Source organism: Tachysurus fulvidraco, chromosome 11, assembly GCF_022655615.1.
Source record: "Tachysurus fulvidraco isolate hzauxx_2018 chromosome 11, HZAU_PFXX_2.0, whole genome shotgun sequence".
NCBI classification, from domain to species: Eukaryota; Metazoa; Chordata; class Actinopteri; order Siluriformes; family Bagridae; genus Tachysurus; species Tachysurus fulvidraco.
Genome location: NC_062528.1, coordinates 22,645,486 through 22,660,485, shown reverse-complemented (window position 1 = coordinate 22,660,485; position 15,000 = coordinate 22,645,486). Strand labels below are relative to the sequence as shown.

At 42.0% G+C, this 15,000-nt stretch overlaps 1 protein-coding gene across 3 annotated transcripts in view; it reads right to left on the bottom strand.

Annotated features, from left to right (window-relative positions):
* robo1 (roundabout, axon guidance receptor, homolog 1 (Drosophila)) overlaps positions 1-15,000 on the bottom strand; it is a 295,430-nt gene that overhangs the window by 208,611 nt on the left and 71,819 nt on the right. The window contains exon 1 of one of the 3 annotated variants that reach the window (XM_047820607.1): positions 7,730-8,182. The exons of 1 other annotated variant lie outside the window; for it this stretch is intronic. In XM_047820607.1, the coding sequence (XP_047676563.1) occupies positions 7,730-7,856 (127 nt within the window). In that variant the 5' untranslated portion in view covers positions 7,857-8,182. Of the gene's footprint in view, positions 1-7,729; positions 8,183-15,000 lie in introns of those variants that run through there. One more of the 3 variants, XM_047820608.1, reaches the window with a different exon arrangement.

The window sequence follows — 15,000 nt, the reverse complement described above, 5'->3', positions numbered from 1 at the left end:
CCCGGTTTCTGACTTTCTTCTGTTTGCTCTGATTTACGTTTGTCTGCCGCCTGCCCTGACCTTTTTCCCTGTATCATCGGTTCTGATTTCTGTCTCCTACAGTACGTTGTTGTGTTTGCCGATTCTGACCCGCGCCTGTTGTACCAACGAGTCTCTTATTAAAAGAGTGCAAACGGATTCTCCGTCTCATGACGCTTCATTACACCGATACCGTACGCTGTCGACCGAGAAACGGCTTCTATTTCCTGTCAGTAAAAAAACATCTCTTTCTAAGATCCGTACACCAGATGCTAGAGTGTACAGTGTACAGCAGGACATTTGTGACGCATCTTGAGCACGTATTTAAGTTATATTCCAGTCTGTAGCTCTGCTCCAACATCGAATAAGATCCGAACATCATTAATGTTTCAGGAGGATTAAAAAAACTTTACATCAGAAAATAAAGTCATAACACGTGACATTTACAGTACAGAGATTCGATACGGTGAATTTATTGTAGCCGAGCAGCCGGGTATCGACCGACATCCAGCGATCGTTCGGTATTCATTCATTTATTCATTCATTTCCTACCGCTTAGCCGAACTTCTCGGGTCACGGGGAGCCTGTGCCTATCTCAGGGGTCATCGGGCATCGAGGCAGGATACACCCTGGACGGGGGCACACACACACTCTCATTCACTCACACACACACACACACACACACACTACGGACAATTTTCCAGAGATGCCAATCAACCTATCATGCATGTCTTTGGACCGGGGGAGGAAACCGGAGTACCCGGAGGAAACCCCCGAGGCACGGGGAGAAAATGTAAACTCCACACACACAAGGTGGAGGTGGGAATCAAACCCCCAACCCTGGAGGTGTGAGGCAGACGTGCTAACCACTAAGCCACCGTGACCCCATCGTTCGGTATTTTTAAACGAATCTTTTGAGTGAAAGAATCGTTCTTGCTCACTTGAGTGTACTGACGCAAGACTCAAGTTTTCTCTCAGGTAAAACATACAGTATGATTGCTTTGGCAGCTTTTTCCTGCATTTTTCTACACCACAGGATGTGTAGCAGCATGTCATCGGTCGGACGGATTAAACAAATCCGAGAGTGATTCCGAGCGAACTGGTTCTTCCGGTCCGTGAACAAAATGATCCGACGTGCCAAGTTCGTAATAATAAATAAATCATAATACTCAAACTTGTCTTCAGAAATAATAACGCATTATTATCCCGTACTGGTAAGGTCTCCGAGACGCTCACTGATGCCACCTACTGATGTTCTCAGCCATTACACACATACTATACAATATTTCAGTCATTTGCTGTTTTTTGCACAACTCTATATATTATCCAAAGTAGCTGCTGCTAAGAAACTGTGTTCATTCTAATGTTACTGCACCAAATATTGTTTAAACATACAGTATATACACCGGTCGGTCGGTCGGTCGGTCGGTCGGTCGGTCGGTCGGCGCTGTTTCTGTTTACTGTTTATTGTCTTTTGTGTATTGCATTTTTTGTACTTTTTGTATTGTCTTGTAACTTTATGTCTGCACTGTCTTTTGTCCTGCACTGTCTTGTTTGTCTTGTCCTGCACTGTTTGCACCAGGTTGCACTTTATGTGGCTAGGACTACTTACAATACATGTCCTTAGCCCTGTCTTTGTTTTATGTAGCACCCTGATCCTGGAGAAACGTTGTCTCATGTCACTGTGTACTGTAACAGCTCTATATGGTTGTGATGACAATAAAAGCTTCTTGACTTGACGTCTGAAGAAATCTTTTTGGTGAAGATGGAATCAAAAGATTCATCATTGAGACACGAATCGAAATGACCTAGAAATGACTAGCTAAAGAGTTGTGACACGAGACGATATTCACAAATATGTGCTTTGTTTCCTGACAGATATCACTGACCGCTTTAGTTATGAACACGAGCACTTTTAAATCGCTTCTTCTCACTCTTCACTTTGTGCTGCTTCCGTCTGTAGCCATGACCATGCCCTAAAAAGTGGGCTCAGCAGCCCTAAAACTTGGAGTAAGAAATGTTGTTATTCTTTTTTTTTGGTCGTCTTTTACAAGGTTAAAGAATGTCCGTAACATGCTCATAGTTTGTGGTTTAAAATGATGAGTGAAAGAAAGTGACGTGACATACAGCTAAGTACGGTGACCCAGACTCAGAATTCGTTCTCTGCCTTTAACCCATCCAAAGTGCACACACACAGCAGTGAACACACACACACCTTGAACACACACCCGGAGCAGTGTGCAGCCATTTATGCTGCAGCGCCCGGGGAGCAGTTGGGGGGTTCGGTGCCTTGCTCAAGGGCACCTCAGTCATGGCCGGCCCAAGACTCGAACCCACAACCTTAGGATTACGAGTCAGACTCTCTAACCATTAGGCCACGACTTGCCCCTATGTGTGGTGTCATCCTTTTCTCTTCTTCTACTTCTCCTCTGTACCTGCACCGCCCAGCACGACCGTCATCCACTAAGTTGCCACAAAACCGCCGCTGTGGATCACAGGACCTGGGTGACTCGTCCATAGTGTGTGTGTGTGTGTGTGTGTGTGTGTGTGTGTGTGTGTGTGTGTGTGTGTGTGTGTGTGTGTGTGTGTGTGTGTGTGTGGCCTGCCAGTGAGCAATGGACATATGACAGTTCTTTAAAAGAAAAAAGACAGCTTCAGGTGAGAGAATAGGGACAGTCCATAATGACCTCTGTCTTGTGTTTTTTTTTGTTCTTGATCTTCTGAAAAGTGTTGTGTTAAGCAATCTAAAAAAAGATTTAAAATGATAAAGTTATTTTTCAATAGACATATTTTTTATTTTTTTGTGTGAAAAGAGGGTGGGTGGTGGCAGTGGGGCTCATTGGGTGCTCCTAAAGGTCCTAAAGCTCTGACCCTAGAATCGCCCCTGGCCATGACGCAGTAAATTAATCGTCAGAGAAAACAAAGCCTGTTGGGGTTTAGCTATCTGTGTGATCACAGTCTGCTGCCACCATCTGGTAAAAGGAAGAACTGCAGTTTGTAGAGAAGTCTGAAAAGCTAAGGATCTGTTACTGAGCCTCTGTATCAAAGGCTGAGAACTTGCCACAATCCCTTCGGTCCTCATTTTCTCAGAAATCTATTAAACCAAACCAATGAGAGCGAAACACAATTTGTCATTAGGAGAGAAGAACATTCTCCATGATGCAAAGTCACTTAGGTGTCATTTATCTGTAGGTTTATGATGGCTGGCTTGTACAGCTTTATTGCTTTTATAGGCAAGGTGCTCATGCATGTAATTAGTGGCACTGGTGTGTGTGTGTGTGTGTGTGTGTGTGTGTGTGTGTGTGTGTGTGTGTGTGTGTGTGTGTGTGTGTGTGTGTGTGTGTTTTGATGGAAGTTTTATGAGTGTGTCATTAAACAGCTCATCAGCTCTTACTTCCAGGACACGGATATATAACACTTTGGTGTCATTTCGAGAGAGAAATGAACACTGTAGCTGAGAAATGAAAGCGGTCCAAACACAAAACCCTGTGGGACACCAGAGAAGTGCTGCATTCATTAGCTCAGTGTGAAAGCATCGACACCTTTCTAAAATCATCACCTGCGTCATTGTTATAAACACTCTCCGGTGTTTATAACAGTTTATAATCACACCCTCTAGGGTCACCCAAATGAGGACGAGGTTCTCTTTCGAGTCTGGTTCCTCTCAAGGTTTCTTCCTCTTCCATCTAAGGCAGTTTTTTTCCTCACCACAGTCACCTGAGTCACCTCAGACTTGTTCATTAGGGATAAATACAAACACATTTAAATAGAAATCTAATATTAGTCTTGAACTTTTGTATTATAAACTTATATCCTGTAAAGCTGCTTTGAGACAATGTCCACTGTTAAAAAGGCTACGCAAATAAAATTGAATTGAATTGAACTGAATATTATTCACTCACTTATAGGACATTAATTTAGCTCTGTTTATGTACCTGGTTTAAATAGTGATCAGGAAAGTGGACACTGTGGACACAGTGGACACAGTGGACACAGACTCCAGCTAGGTACCCCGGTTAGCTCGAATGCTTTAGATTTGCACCAGGGTTTGTCTGTGAAGTACGCTTTTGTCTGTTGTCCAAGACGGACACACGTCTGATTACGATCGCCAGGAAGTTTGAATACCTCATACAGTCATGTGGTTTGTTCATCAGCTTATAAACCTTCACATCAGTCGTATCACACGATGTCATGGATGTTCGGGGTATTTTTATGACTCCTGGTATAGCAGTATGAGCTGGAAACATCCCTGTCATGCTGTGGTTCATCAGAACGCACCTGCGTGTACATTAACGCACGTCCGAGTCGGGTTTCTCGGCCCAGGGTTCACGGCGAGGTCGGGTCACGCTACAGATGGCTGGAGCTGTGAGATCTCATTGAACCGTAACTCAGTAAATCTCCAAGAAGAAGAAAATGGCACTGATCCAGAGACAGTCGTGTTCTAACGGCGCATGATTTACTGAAGGTGTTTTGCTACCACGTGATTTAGAAGGTCAGCGGCGCAGACAGAAGCTCGGTTTAAGGTTCAACGTGCTCCGGTGTTAGAAAGTGGGGTCACAGATATAGGCTGAGTGAAGGAACTGACCTTAAAGAGAAGCTATACGTTATGAAGAGAGAATAAGGAGAGAATAAAGAGAGAATAAAGAGAGAATAAAGAGAGAATAAAGAGAGAATAAAGAGAGAATAAAGAGAATGTAAAATCCCAGAAGGAAAGAGATCAGATTCTGCAAGCTTGTTATGTTCGTCCTCTTGGCAGACCATCAAGTCCCCAGGCAAAAACTAATGACATAAATAAAGAGCTTGTCAACAACCGAGGCAGTAAACAGTGTTGTGTGTGTTGTGTTATGTGTGGTGTTGTGTTGTGTTGTGTTGTGTATGGTGTGTTGTGTATGGTGTTGTGTTGTGTATGGTGTTGTGTTGTGTATGGTGTGTTGTGTATGGTGTTGTGTTGTGTTGTGTATGGTGTTGTGTTGTGTATGGTGTTGTGTTGTGTATGGTGTGTTGTGTATGGTGTTGTGTTGTGTTGTGTATGGTGTGTTGTGTTGTGTATGGTGTTGTGTTGTGTATGGTGTTGTGTTGTGTTGTGTATGGTGTTGTGTTGTGTATGGTGTGTTGTGTATGGTGTTGTGTTGTGTATGGTGTTGTGTTGTGTATGGTGTTGTGTTGTGTATGTTGTTTTGTTGTGTTGTGTGTTGTTTGTGTATGGTGTTTGTGTTGTGTATGGTGTTGTGTGTGTTGTGTATGGTTTGTGTTTGTGTATGGTGTTTGTGTTGTGTATGGTGTTGTTGTGTTTTGTTTTGTGTGTTGTGTTTGTGTTGTGTTGTGTTGTGTTTTTTGTGTTGTGTTGTGTTTGGTGTTGTGTTGTGTATGGTGTTGTGTTGTGTTGTGTATGGTGTTGTGTTGTGTATGGTGTTGTGTTGTGTATGGTGTTGTGTTGTGTTGTGTATGGTGTTGTGTTGTGTATGGTGTGTTGTGTATGGTGTTGTGTTGTGTATGGTGTTGTGTTGTGTTGTGTATGGTGTGTTGTGTTGTGTATGGTGTTGTGTTGTGTTGTGTATGGTGTGTTGTGTTGTGTATGGTGTTGTGTTGTGTTGTGTTGTGTATGGTGTGTTGTGTTGTGTATGGTGTGTTGTGTTGTGTATGGTGTTGTGTTGTGTTGTGTATGGTGTTGTGTTGTGTTGTGTTGTGTTGTGTGTCATTGTGATAAGTGCATGCTTTCCATCCAACAGCACTTCTGTCTAATAGTTGTTTTGTGAGGGGTTTATTTTTACAGCGTCTTTTATTTTTTATTTATTTTTTAACAACACACACACACACACACACACACACACACACACACACACACACACACACACACACACACACACACACACACACACACCCACACACACACACACACACACAGGAGCTCGTCAACATCAACTCACACATGTCAGTGCACTCAATCACAGCTGTAATCAGAAAACAGCACAGTATAAGAAAAAGAAGAAAAACCAAGGATCGATTTCTGACCCTAATAATAACAATAATTAGAGAGAGAGAGAGAGAGAGAGAGAGAGAGAGAGAGAGAGAGAGAGAGAGAGAGAGAGAGAAGGGATCGGGGGAGTGATTGAGAGGGTAGAGGAGGAAAAAGGAAGTGATAGAGAGAGAGAGAGAGAGAGAGAGAGAGAGAGAGAGAGAGAACGGAGAGAGAGAGACAACAGAGAGAGAGAGAGAGAGAGAGAGACAACAGAGAGAGAGACAGAGAGAGAGACAGAGAGAGAGACAGATGTGTGACAAATGTTGCTCACATTAAATGTACCTAATTAAAAGTATGATGTCATGCAAACTTGATTCAGTTGATAATCATCACATGCTGTAAAATGCATCTCTACATCCTGTAAAAGTCTGGGAGCTGGTTTACCATCATGGAGACACAGGCTGCTTATCTGTGTCTCTTCATCATGGACAGATGATGATCTGATGAACATGATGGACAGATAAGAGAAGTGTTCAGTGTCTTATCATGAATATTTCCACTGTGACACTGTAACGAGTCTTTACTCAAATATAAACCCAGAAGTGTCTCAACCTCCGCCTTCCTCAACCTCCATGAGCTCAGCTCCATCAGTGGTGTTGTAGCTTTGGTGGAGAGAGAAGGTGTGTATCGCTCTTCTCTCTGTTCACCGGTACTTTGTCATGTTTAACAGTGCTTGGTGTACGTGTATATTGTGTTTGCTCAAATTTAACCCACAAATTAGCAAAAATGAGCAGGAAACAGACGTCGTTAGAAAGTTAGAAACTCTGCCGGTGTTCTGGATTAAAGTCATGGCGGAACACCCTGAGATTGTCACCACAGCACTTACATCCCTATCGCCATTTCTGACATGCTATCTGTGTGAAGCGGGGATTTCTGCAGTGACGGCAACTGAAACAAAACAACGTTATAAACTGGACATAAGCGACACACTTCGGGTGTCATTGTCTCCTATTACCCCAGATGGAACCGTCTCGTTGTAAAGAAACAAGCTCAGGGTTCTCATTGATTTAGCATTGTAGTGAGTTATAAAGGCATGTTTAAATACAATTACATTAAAATTATTCATTTTAATTTAATTGTATAGCCACCAGCCCCCCACCCCCAGCGGGCCGTGGTAAAAATAAAATGTTGGGGACCGCTGTTCTAACATCTGTATGTTATAAATGCAATAGATGTAAATGTAAACATCTCTGACACAGAGCAGGAATGTCATTAGCGGAGGAAACGATATAATTTAGCGCTGTAACATTTCTGCGCCGTGTCTGAGATGTGATCTCTAATCTGATTGGTCACAACAATACGATCATTATTAAATATGACGGTGAAATATGAAATATTTCTTCTCCCTCTTCTTCACCTTTCAGCCATTTTCTCATCTGATAAAGAAACTTTTCATCCTCTTCGAAGTCCTCCTCGCTTCTCCTGACTCTTTCTGACCTTATGAGCTCTTTTAAGATGCTTTATGAAGAACTTTTATCTTTACTAGAATCTTCTCTTTAAATGCCTACATCACCAGGAGAAGCTCATTACACTGAGAATCTTCATGTTTAAGGTCCCTGCAGGTTAGAAGAAAAAAACGTACAGTACACGAAAGACAGAAAACGAGCGACTGCCTGAGAATTAATGAGAGAAAGAAAGAAAGAACTTCCAGTGTGTGAAGGAAGGTGGTGAAGGGAGGGGTGGTTTACTTACGAGACCTGTCCCCTTTCCATCTCCACCCACCCTTGTTCTTCGTGGGCTTGTCCCCGTCCCTGCACGGTCCACGTGTTATCCAGGTGCTCAGGAGCAACAAGGTGAACAGGATCCGTCTGTCCGTCATCGTTCCGGTGCAAATCTCTGACTTCTTACAGCTACATCACTCAGATCTCAGAGAGACGACGCTCACATGGACGCTGTCATATTCCCAGCACTTCCCAAGTGGTCCTGTAAGACTTCAAACTTGAGCTGCCTCGCTAATCTCCTCCTTCCTTTTGCTTTCTACCGGTTCTTCCAGTCGATCAGGAATTAATGCCGTTCTGGGTGATGGTGAGGGCGGAGACACGGACGAGCGCTAGCGCTCACCAAAGAGAAAGTGAGCTGCATGGCAGTCTGAGATCTTCGGCGTCACAGCCAGGTGTGAGGCAGATAGTCGCACGTCAGCGCTCCGTTAGCGAGAACCGCGTCCCCTGACAACCTCGGTGCCGTCCTACGTCCTCTGTCCTCGCCGATTTAATGTCGATGTTGATATGAAACCAGGAGATAAATCAGAGGCAGGGATTCAATCCTGCAACCTTGACAGTGCCAAGTGTTTGTCTGAGTGTGTGAAAGAAGTGTGTACCGTATGTGTGTGTAGGGGGGGGGGGTGAAAAAAAGGCAGAGCAAGAGACAGGGAGGAGAGAGAGAGGACAAAGTGTGATCGAGTGTCAAGTGTTCAGGTCAGATAACTGGAGCTGAGAGAATTTCTCTCTCTTCCACTGAGACGCTGCACTAATGCACTAATGCGCCGGTTACGGCTAAAACTACAAGGCAAGGCATCTTCTCTGTGCAAACACTGGCTTAGTATTGATCACATACACACACACACACACACACACACACACACACACACACACACACACACACACACACACATTCTGTATGTACTGCATGTTTCTATAGTAACAGCTCGTTCTCAAGAACTTGTATTTGGATTTAAAAATGGAACATTTACAGAAGGAGTCTCCAGCGTCAGCGTCGCGTGAAGAAGGACGGAGGCCGAACCTGTTTTCCAGAACGTTCCATGACGTCAAACGTAACCGCAAACGGATAAAAAGTATGAAGCGTTGTTTGTAATTATGGTAAAACATCGTAAGTATGATGGTCGTGGTGTCAGAGGAATAAAAGTTTAAGGTTAGAAGGATGCATGTGTCCTAACATCACGTGATCCTGCTGATTATTTTCCTTTGACAGCATGACACCAAGTGTGTTTTCTCTCTGCTCTGTGTTCTGTGTGAAACAAGAACCTCGACCACTCTCACACTCGGAGCTTTTTTTTTTTCTTCTACACGTACGGTGAGTTTAATATTTGAGGAATGTTTAGATGAATGTTTTGCGAACTGTCAAGTCTCTGTGGTTGCTGCTTTGACCTACTCTCTACTCCCCATGTTCACTTGTCTAGGGGTTTAAATATAAGGAATAAAATCTCATTATTTTATACTTTAATCAGTCCTGTTACTGTAAGTTTAAGTTAACTGTAAATTACTGTAGCTGTGCTCTGATGGGGGTGGAGCTTACTCTCTTTCCTCTGTCAATCACAGCGACAATCGGGCCAATCAGAAGACAAGAAGAAGACGCTTTACACCGAGAGTGTTACAATGAGGTGATGAAGATTCAGTTGATAAAGAGATAAAAGACAATAGGGACAAAAATAAAAAAAATGTAAAAAATAAACAATTTTTTTAAAATTTGACAAATTTAATATATATAGGGAGGTACGGTGGTGTAATGGTCAGCACGTTCGCCTCACACCTCCAATGTCGGGGGTTCGATTCCCGCCTCCGCCTTGTGTGTGTGGAGTTTGCATGTTCTCCCCGTGCCTCGGGGGTTTCCTCCGGGTACTCCGGTTTCCTCCCCCGGTCCAAAGACATGCATGGTAGGTTGATTGGCATCTCTGGAAAATTGTCTGTAGTGTGTGTGTGTGTGTGTGAATGAGAGTGTGTGTGCCCTGTGATGGGTTGGCACTCCGTCCAGGGTGTATCCTGCCTCGATGCCCGATGACGCCTGAGATAGGCACAGGCTCCCCGTGACCAGAGAAGTTCGGATAAGCGGTAGAAAATGAATGAATGAATGAATGAATGAATGAATATATATATATGCAGACTTGGGCATCTGACGAAGAGGGCAGAAAGGTCTTTCCTGTGTGTGTTACACCACCCTGTGATGCCGCATAGATGATGATAAAAACATTTAAGGACAAAAGTCACATTTCATATTTACAATTGTTCAGTTATTCCTCCTCATTTGTGTTGGAATTTGTCCATGATCTAAATGTCACAGATATCTCACACTCTCTCTCTCATTTTCTACCGCTTATCCGAACTTCTCGGGTCAAGGGGAGCCTGTGCCTATCTCAGGCGTCATCGGGCATCGAGGCAGGATACACCCTGGACGGAGTGCCAACCCATCACAGGGCACACACACACACTCACACACTACGGACAATTTTCCAGAGATGCCAATCAACCTACCATGTATGTCTTTGGACCGGGGGAGGAAACCAGAGTATTACACACAAGGCGGAGGTGAGAATCGAACCCCCAACCCTGGAGGTGTGAGGTGAAGTGCTAACCACTAAGCCACCCTGAATGAATGAATGAATGAATGAATAAATAAGTAAGTAAGTAAGTAAGTAAGTAAGTAAGTAAGTAAGTAAGTAAATAAATAAATAAATAAATAAGAGATGGTGACAGGAATAATTAAACTGAAAAAGAAAAAAAACACCCACCTGAAGTGTAATTAGTTTCTTCTGAAAGCAGATCAGATGGTATCTAATCTGAGTCCTGCACTAAACACTCCCTCATTAGGAGTCTAATTAAAGCCCGACTTGGTGATGAGAGCCGTTAGTAAACGTCAGCTGTGAGCTTCTTCATACGCACCACGGACAGATATGGTGTAATTAGCTCGTTAGCTCGTTAGGTGGAAAGGTGAAAGGTAGGTGAAGGTTTTCTGAAGCAGTCACCTCGATGAGATTACAGTGTGATGTCCTTTCTGATGATGTAATCAGGTTAATGACCTTAACGACGTTAGATAATTACCGCCTTCTACCGACTAGGTCAGGAGGAATTAGAAAGAGACTCGTGACTGTTAACTATTTCATAAATTTTGGCGCCATCCTAAAACTCCTGAGTGTGACGGGTTTTAAAATGGGCGCCATGGCAACGCTCATAGATTAAGAATAAGCACTTGGATTAAATCCTGTAAAAAAGACGGCTGCTGATCTTTCGTGATCTTGGTTTCCGTGATGTCGCCGGACGCCCTGAGATTCAGCTCTACTCGACAGCTCTGAGTGTCTGGAGGACGTGTTACAGCATCTCAAACAGAAGCATAACCCTCAGCTCCATCTCTCCACCTCTCCCTCCATCCCTCCACCTTCACTCACCTCTCCTTTCATCATTAATAATCACATTACTCACAGACCTCAGAGAGAGAGGGGAAGAGACACAAAGAGATAGATAGATAGATAGATAGATAGATAGATAGATAGATAGATAGATAGATAGATAGATAGATAGATAGATAGATAGATAGGCTCCTGATGCTCAGATAGATAGATAGATAGATAGATAGATAGATAGATAGATAGATAGATAGATAGATAGATAGATAGATAGATAGATAGATAGATAGATAGATAGATAGATAGGCTCCTGATGCTCAGATAGATAGATAGATAGATAGATAGATAGATAGATAGATAGATAGATAGATAGATAGATAGATAGATAGATAGATAGATAGATAGATAGATAGATAGATAGATAGATAGGCTCCTGATGCTCTGATAGATAGATAGATAGATAGATAGATAGATAGATAGATAGATAGATAGATAGATAGATAGATAGATAGATAGATAGATAGATAGATAGGCTCCTGATGCTCAGATAGATAGATAGATAGATAGATAGATAGATAGATAGATAGATAGATAGATAGATAGATAGATAGATAGATAGATAGATAGATAGATAGGCTCCTGATGCTCTGATAGATAGATAGATAGATAGATAGATAGATAGATAGATAGATAGATAGATAGATAGATAGATAGATAGATAGATAGATAGATAGATAGATAGATAGATAGATAGATAGATAGGCTCCTGATGCTCAGATAGATAGATAGATAGATAGATAGATAGATAGATAGATAGATAGATAGATAGATAGATAGATAGATAGATAGATAGGCTCCTGATGCTCAGATAGATAGATAGATAGATAGATAGATAGATAGATAGATAGATAGATAGATAGATAGATAGATAGATAGATAGGCTCCTGATGCTCAGATAGATAGATAGATAGATAGATAGATAGATAGATAGATAGATAGATAGATAGATAGATAGATAGATGGATGCTCCTGGTTTGTTTGTTGTGTGTCTCTCTCTGACTGTAATATCTACAGCTTCGTTTCCTGACCTTATCGTCTCTGCTGGTTTATTATCTCGTCGGCGTGACGATGGAGAACAGAAACATCCAGAACCCTCATCAGGTCTCGTGTTTCAGAAGGACACAGTGGTGTTGTGATGGAGAGGTTCGATTGGAGTCGAATAAACAGAAAGATGCAGCAGGACAGGATTCCGTTTACGCTCCCATTAATGTTTATAAAATACACACAAGGTTTTTTACACGTCAGGGACGTCGTACCACAGACAAAGTCCCGTGACCTTGTATTAAGAACTTTCCAGAATAAGAGTCACGTGACAGGAAAACTAATCCCACCCTGACAGAGCAGTAGACAGAATAAAAAACCCTGTAGTTTCTTTTAAAGGATGAAATTCATTCTTTATTTATTTCCCTTTTGTAGGAAATTTTAGGAAACATGTAAAAGATGCAGCAGTTTTGATGTTCTGTTAAAATTCTGGACGCACTCGTAGAGAACTCTGGACGCTCTGCAACTGTTTTAGAAACAATAACATGAAATTTCCAGATCTGACCAGGAGTCTTGCCGGATTAGCCACAGATACCATGTGATTGTTTTACCTGATCAATCAGTCAGCTCACCTTCCGCCTGTCCTTCCAAACACCGATCCAGAAATCCTTTAATCAATAAAGGAACGAGACGTCTGAAGGTTAAGGAGAGCGAAGTCAAGCCCACGTCACCTCACACTCAGCCCTCACACAGTGACGCCTCCGAGAGGATCTGACTGTCTGCCGCGGCGCATCGTGCTACGGTCGGATATCATCATGAGAGACAGCGTTTAAATGACGACAGTTTCCATTCACGGCCGGCTACGGATTCCATCACGGATCGTTTTCACTGAGATCCCTTCATCTCTCAGTTGTCCGTGGTACCGCTGGGTTTCCTAAACTAGAGGTCACAAGTTTTCCAATCACAAACAAAATGTTTTTCTCAAATCCAGTTCATGGCAACAATCAAGACAATGGCGTGAAGTTTTATTAGAACAGAGATCCCATGTACTGTAATACCCCTGTTATAGTCTATAATACCCTATAATACTCTATAACACCCCATAATACCCCTGTAATATTTACATTTACATTTATGGCATTTGGCAGAAACGATTATCCAGATAATACTCTTTAATACCACTGTAATACCCCATTATACCCCTTTAATACACCTGCAATGACCCCTGTAATGCCTCAGTAATACTATATAATACTCTAATACTCTTTGATACCCCTGTAATGCCTCTGTAATAATATATATTACTCTAATACTCTATAATACCACTGTAATGCCTCTGTAATACTATATAATACTCTATAATACCCCTGTAATGCCTCTGTAATACTGTATAATACTCTAATACTCTATAATACCCCTGTAATGCCTCTGTAATAATATATATTACTCTAATACTCTATAATACCACTGTAATGCCTCTGTAATACTATATAATACTCTATAATACCCTTGTAATGCCTCTGTAATACTGTATAATACTCTAATACTCTATAATACCCCTGTAATGCCTCTGTAATGCCTCTGTAATAATATATAATACTCTAATATTCTATACTGTGAGAAAAGCACTGACACTGGCGGCTCCTTCCATAAATGTTAAATAATTGTCTATTATCCATACAGAAAATTCTGTGTGTGTGTGTGTGTGTGTGTGTGTGTGTGTGTGTGTGTGTGTGAGGAGGATTAAAGTTGATGACCCCTCTGAAAGGGTTTGATTAGAGAGTAGACGTCTGGACGTACTGCACTGTAATGAAGCTGCAGCGCCTCAGAGCTTTGACAGCAGATTACACTGAGCAAACACCAGCACTTTTACTTCCACACTCAGCTCCTGGCTCACTGAAGCTCAATCACTTCACATCATTTACTGCATTAAGGACGATGTCCTTGTCCTGAGTCACTTACATTTATATCTCTTTTTTTATATAACTGAGCAATTGAGGATTAAGGGCCTTGCTCATCCTGGTGGTCCTGGGATTCAAACTCACACCCTTCCGATCGGTAGTCCAACAGCTTAATCACTCGGCTACCACATCATGTCTCATCATGTCTCACATCATGTCTCATCCATTTCATCTCCATGTCATGTCTCATAACATCATGTCTTATTATGTCATGTCTCATAACATTGTCTCATCATTTGATGTCGCATCATGTCATGTTTCATCACACCATGTCTCATTATGTCATGTCTCATAACATTGTCTCATCATGTGATGTCTCATCATGTCATGTTTCATCACACCATGTCTCATTATGGCATGTCTCATCATGTCATGTCTCATAACATTGTCTCATCATTTGATGTCTCATCGTGTCATGTTTCATCACATCATGTTTTATTATGTCTCATAACATTGTCTTATCACATCATATCTCATCTCATCATATCTCATCTCATCATATTTCATCACATCATGTCTCATCACAACATGTCTTATTTCATCATGTCTCATCTCAACACATCATGTGTCATCTCATCACATCATGTCTCATCTCATCATATCTCATCTCATCATGTCTCATCTCATCATATTTCATCTCATCATATTTCATCACATCATGTCTCATCACAACATGTCTCATTGCATCATGCCTCATCTGATCACATCATGTCTCATCTTATCACATCTTGCCTCATCGCATCATGTCTCATCACATCATGTCTCATCTCATCATATCTTATCACATCACACACTCCATCGACCGATAATAAAACACACACTCCATCGACCGATAATAAAACACACACTCCGACTTTCTCCAAAATCACCCCTGTAACGTGAATCTT